At 47.7% G+C, this 6,000-nt stretch overlaps 1 protein-coding gene across 1 annotated transcript; it reads right to left on the reverse strand.

The window, feature by feature from the left end:
• Positions 1-1,411: 1,411 nt before the first annotated feature.
• Positions 1,412-3,556, reverse strand: lhfpl5a (LHFPL tetraspan subfamily member 5a; the record flags this gene model as incomplete). Its single annotated transcript, XM_079218840.1, has 2 exons — positions 3,151-3,556; positions 1,412-1,674 (listed from the first exon to the last, which is right to left on the reverse strand). Exons 1-2 carry the CDS (start codon positions 3,551-3,553, stop codon positions 1,412-1,414), a joined length of 666 nt encoding a protein of 221 aa, XP_079074966.1. The 5' UTR covers positions 3,554-3,556.
• Between the last annotated feature and the right edge of the window lie 2,444 nt (positions 3,557-6,000).

Below are 6,000 nucleotides of genomic sequence, written 5' to 3' on the forward strand. Positions count from 1 at the left end.
AATCACTACAATGCTCCTTGAACACATCAGTTATCAGTTTATGACTTTCTCACTGGACGAGGATCTGCTGTGGACAAGAAAGTCCACATGTTGGAGAGCAAGACGCTGTCGCAGTCCACACACACACACACACACACACACACACGCACACGCAGCATCAGTTTATGACGTTCTCCCCTCTGTAACGAGGCTCTGCTCCGGCTAAGAAAGTCCACATGTTGGAGAGCAGCATGCCGCCTCAGCCGCTGGTCCGTCGGTCGCTCTGCCCTGTCGCCTCACGACTCCAGAGCAGAGGAAGTTATCTTAGGTTGTGACGAACCGTCCTGAAGCTGTGAACTCGCCTGAAACCGGTCCTGCTCCTCGTGAGCCTCTCCTCCCGCCGTCGTCCACAAGGGGTCTAGGCGCTGTCTGTTGAGAAGAACACTGAATGTCACCAACATGATCCCAACAAGATCTCAACAAGATCCCAGAGTCTGGCCCTGCTGGAGGCTCCAAGATTAATATTTTTCCTGTTCACCAGCTCAGGTTAGCATGGCGGTATGCTAACATTTGCTCAATGGTACTAATTATAAATAATATAAAGTACAGCGGAGCCTGCTGGACACATGAATGGATGAATGAATACATTAACACATGCTAGTGTTGGTCCTGCATGAAAGCTCAGGGTCACAAGTACTGTCGTTCATCATCTGGGGAACATGAACGGCCCAGCAGGAGTCCTGAGGTTAAGCCTCTCTTCATACTGAGAGCTCCACCTCTCCTGCCAACTCGTCCTCATATATTACTTCATCTTCTTCTGACCAGCTAAATATCATCATCCAGCTGGTGTCCCTCTATCGCCCCTCTACTTCCCTCTATCGCCCCTCTACTTCCCTCTATCGCCCCTCTACTTCCCTCTATCGCCCACTACTTCCCTCTATATTTTTTATATATATATTACTAACTCTACTTTCTTTTCCCATGGATTCATGGCTGCCTGGAACCGGTCCTGCCTGCTGCCATGGCCCTGCTGATGCCCCTCCTCTCTACCTCCTGCTTAATGGGTCGTGGTTATCTGGATCATGGACCATGCCTACTACTCATTATATGAATAGTTTCTGTCACATTCATGTAATGTGCTGTAACTCCGTTACGTTATTCATTCTGGCCACATGACATCTATTGCTTCTGTCCATCCGGGGAGAGGGATCCTCCTCTGTTGCTCTCCCTCAGGTTTCTTCCCCTTTTTTCCCTGTGAAAGGGTTTTTACTGTCTTTATTTGGGGAGTTTTTCCTGATCCGATGTGAGGTCCCGGGACAGGATGTCATGTTACAGACTGTAAAGCCCTCCGAGGCAAACTTGTATTTGTGATGTTGGGCTATGTGAAATAAACTGAACTGAAAATTAAACTGAATTGAATTGAACCCGTTGCTCAGGATGGTGATGACCCTGCAGTACCTTTGCCCTCCACCTGGAAGTCCTCGGGCAGCAGCTTGTCCTGCCGGCTGCCCAGGCTGAAGGCCAGGAAGGACAGCACCAGAGAGTCCATGATGCTGATGAGGGCCAGGATGTAGGCCCAGCGCACCGTGCAGTTCCCCAGCGTGTACTTGTCCGTCCGCTGGCCGCACATCCGCTTCACCTCCTCAGAGTCCCAGCCGTCAGGGTAGATCATGCAGCCAATCACCATGCAGGTACCTGAGGGTGAGGGAGAGAGGGGGCGGGGTCAGAGCTCCACTAGGAATCATAAGGATAGAAATACAACTCATCTTTTGTATTCAGCACTTTTACTTTAGATACTTTCTTACATTTACTTCATGTTTTCAACTGTAGGTAAAGCATCTCAATACTAGATAGCAACATGCTAACAGCTTCACACACTCTAGTGCAGCAACAAGACAGAGAGGAGTCAATACACACACACACACACACACACACACACACACACTCTCTTTCTCTCTCTCTCACTCACACACACACACACACACACACACACACACACACACACACACTCTCTCTTTCTCTCTCTCACACACACACACTTTCTCTCTCACACTCAAACACACACACACACTTTCTCACTCACACAGACACACACACTCTTTCTCTCACACACACACACACTTTCTCTCACACACTCCTCTTGTTCATCCATTATTAATGTCATGTGAACTATCCGGTGATGAAGTGAAACACACACTTTCTCACACACACACACACACACTTTCTCCTCCTCGAAGCTCGTGTTCACTTCCTCGTCTCTTCCCTCCTTTATGTAAATATGGAAGAAGTTAATGTGACGCCAGCTGCAGCCGACATCTTTACATTTCCCCTCCAGGCATGGAAATATGAAATGATACTGAACATATTTAAATAATTCACTGGCTATTGAGAGCTAACTTTAGGGAGTAACATGTTTTAAACTTCTTCTCCTTTACTGTCGGCCGTCACCGCCTCTGAAAAGAGATGAAGGTTCAGATCACATCGTATCTTTGAAAACTAATTACTTTATGAAGGTTCTGTGATCGAACCCCAAAGTAAACCTTTCAGACCAACCAGAGGCCAGGAACGAACACACACACACACACACACACACACACACACACACACACACACACACACACACACACACACAGAGCGCAGGTAGGAGAGGAAGAGGAGAAGAGAGGAAGAGGAGAAAGTGCCTTCACTGCATCAGCGGCTTCATGTTTCACAGCTCGTGTTTCCTTCTGTTCAACGACTGATGGAGCCAAGTCTTCTCTTGTGTTTCTATATGCATCCTGAACCTATCTGTTAATATATACACACACACACACACACACACACACACACTGTTGTATTTCTGTAAACAACATTAACTGGAGGCTCAAATGACCTTTTACTTCTCGGATGTGGATTTTAAGCCCCTGTGTTTTAAAATGTCAGTTCTACTATAATAACTACGTGAAGCTGCATCGGGGTCTCAGAAGGAGTTCCCTGTCTTTATTTAAGTGGTGAAGTAATGCAGGACTAGTTTCAATGGTAAAGAGCGAAATACATCACTCATGTTGAGTTCAGGCTCTAATGTGTCTGTGACCCTCGGGGGTGAAGTAGGCGTAAGGTCACGTGTTGAGTAAACTGCTGTGACGTGTCGTATGATTCCATCATGGTATTGGGTCGTGACCCGCAGCTCACTGGAGGCCAGCTGCATCCAGGCGCAGATCTTGTAGACGCTGCCGGCGTTGCAGAAGAAGAAGAGGCTGAAGCACACGATGCTGCCGACCACCAGCAGCATGGAGATGCCCACGAAGAACATGGCCGTCTTGAAGGCGCCGGACGGGATGGAGCCGAAGTCCAGCGCGCTCCCTTTGCAGGTGAGCTCCGAGGTGAGCGCGTTCCCGATGCAGTAGTGGAAGAGGCCGAAGTAGCCGGCCTGCGGCGTGTGCACGCTGTCCCCGATCCAGTAGGGCTGGATGAACACCACCACGGTGATGACGGCGAAGGTGATGGTGAACACCGTCCACAGCACGCCCACGGCCCGCGCGTTGCGCACGTAGTTGGTGTGGTAGATACGGGCGGCCTCCTGCGCCGGGAGCATGGCGGGGGAGGGAGGGAGGCTGCTCTTCTGGGACGAGGAAGTCCTTTAGGGTCCTGGACCAGAGAGGACCTGAGGCCTTACAATGGGGCAGCAGAAGGAGACGTCTCCATCAACCAGCTCACTGGGAACCAGCAGCACCAGCAGAGCTTCCCAGTGGTTCTTGTGAGGATGCTGGTTCTCTCCTCAGGATCAGCTGCTTTCTCTCTCAGGATCGGCTGCTTTCTCTCTCAGGATCAGCTGCTTTCTCTCTCTTGGTATCGGCTGCTTTCTCTCTCAGGATCGGCTGCTTTCTCTCTCAGGATCAGCTGCTTTCTCTCTCTTGGTATCGGCTGCTTTCTCTCTCAGGATCGGCTGCTTTCTCTCTCTTGGTATCAGCTGCTTTCTCTCTCAGGATCAGCTGCTTTCTCTCTCAGGATCGGCTGCTTTCTCTCTCAGGATCGGCTGCTTTCTCTCTCTCAGGATCAGCTGCTTTCTCTCTCTTGGTATCAGCTGCTTTCTCTCTCAGGATCAGCTGCTTTCTCTCTCAGGATCGGCTGCTTTCTCTCTCTCAGGATCGGCTGCTTTCTCTCTCAGGATCAGCTGCTTTCTCTCTCAGGATCGGCTGCTTTCTCTCTCAGGATCGGCTGCTTTCTCTCTCAGGATCGGCTGCTTTCTCTCTCAGGATCGGCTGCTTTCTCTCTCAGGATCGGCTGCTTTCTCTCTCAGGATCGGCTGCTTTCTCTCTCTTGGTATCGGCTGCTCTCTCTCTCAGGATCAGCTTCTAGTTTCCTCTCAGGTCGCCTCATGAATGATTGATGGTTAAAGATCTGCAGAATAAATAAATGCTTTATGAACCGACCAAACCGTTGGATGTAAGAAACACAGATCTGGAGTAGAGATGACGGAATGATCCCTACTTTGACTTTAACAACGAAGACGCGTCTATGATAATACTGGGTGGAATTGTTCCGTGCAGGACTTTGACTTGTTTTGAGTATTTGATCTAGTTGTATTGTCACAGATCATCTAAGGAGGATTCACTGCTGTAGATTTCATACAGACTTGCATGAGCACATCCACAGCAGTAATATGCTAAACACAATCATTTAGAAATAATAGTAATGCAGAAACATCAGATATAACGGTAAACACTGACTTCTTTTAATGTATTTAACATTAAAGGGGTTTCACTCTCCATGTCCTTTACCCATGCACACACAGGACCCTCTGACCTGCAGGCCAGGTCACTCCACAGACTCACCTTTTGCAGCTGGGGGTCAAGCGTCGACGAGCAGAACCGGGGATCGAACCCACGATCCTCTGACTGAAGGGCCGCTCTTTCACTGAGCCATGTTGAAATCCCTTTGGATGCCTGTGGGACCAAACGTCAGGTCCACTCTGTTTAAGAAGTGTGAGCCTCTCCTTTCTGTCACTCATGTTCGTACTGCAGGCCACCACCAGGGGGAGCTGCAGAGCCTCCAGGTTGCAACCTGACTTTGACACACACACACACACACGCACGCACGCACGCACGCACACACACACACACAGTAGCACAAAGTAGGTTTATGAAACTGCATATTCTGTATGTGCAACGTGTATATTCTACTTATTGGATTACTATAAGTTCTGATGCATCTATATGCACTTTAATATGGAAGCCAGTCAGGGTGTAACTCCTTCATATTAGTTTGGTTAGTTCAATCCACAGCAATCCATTATATTTTATAAGATGATTATATGTTTTGTAGCATATGTACAATCTTAATCTGCCAAGTGAATATTAACTCAGCTCTCAAATTAATATATTTAAAGGATAATAATTCCCTCTGAAATGCAGTGGCGCTGTCAGAGGGTGTGCTTCTTTTGTTCACCTCTTGTGTCACATCTGCTGCATTTATTCCACATTATGAAGTATCATTGGGCCTTTTGGCAGCTTTCAGAGGAACGAGCCTCCCCTCATGTGCACAGTGCCCCTTCTGACTGAAGCATTTCAAAATCCTCAATAATCAGATTTTTGTGCTCCATAATTTCCCCTGAGACGTGTCTGTGATGTTGGTTCACATTTTCTCCTGTTGATCTGTCTGTGTGTGTGTGTGTGTGTGTGTGTGTGTGTGTGTGTGTGTGTGTGTGTGTGTGTGTGTGTGTGTGTGTGTGTGTGTGTGTGTGTGTGTGTCTGTACTTCAGCTCACAACAGAGTCTGATGACTGGAACATGAAGGGTCAACAACAAGCCTCAAGAACATTCATAGAAACACGTTAACTGTAGAATTAATAAAGTTATGTCTTTGGCAGAATAGGAAACTAAATATAAATACATATGAACTGAAAACCGTTTCTGTAGTACAGTAAGTACTTGTACAAGTACTTGTACGTGTTAGGTGTGTGTGATGGGGAAACTTTAGATACACAAACGTGTCCAAATGAATATTTAGATTTCCATATTTTCTATTTTCACTGCTGTGTCTT

This window comes from Taurulus bubalis (assembly GCF_910589615.1).
Source record: "Taurulus bubalis genome assembly, chromosome: 5".
NCBI lineage: Eukaryota > Metazoa > Chordata > Actinopteri > Perciformes > Cottidae > Taurulus > Taurulus bubalis.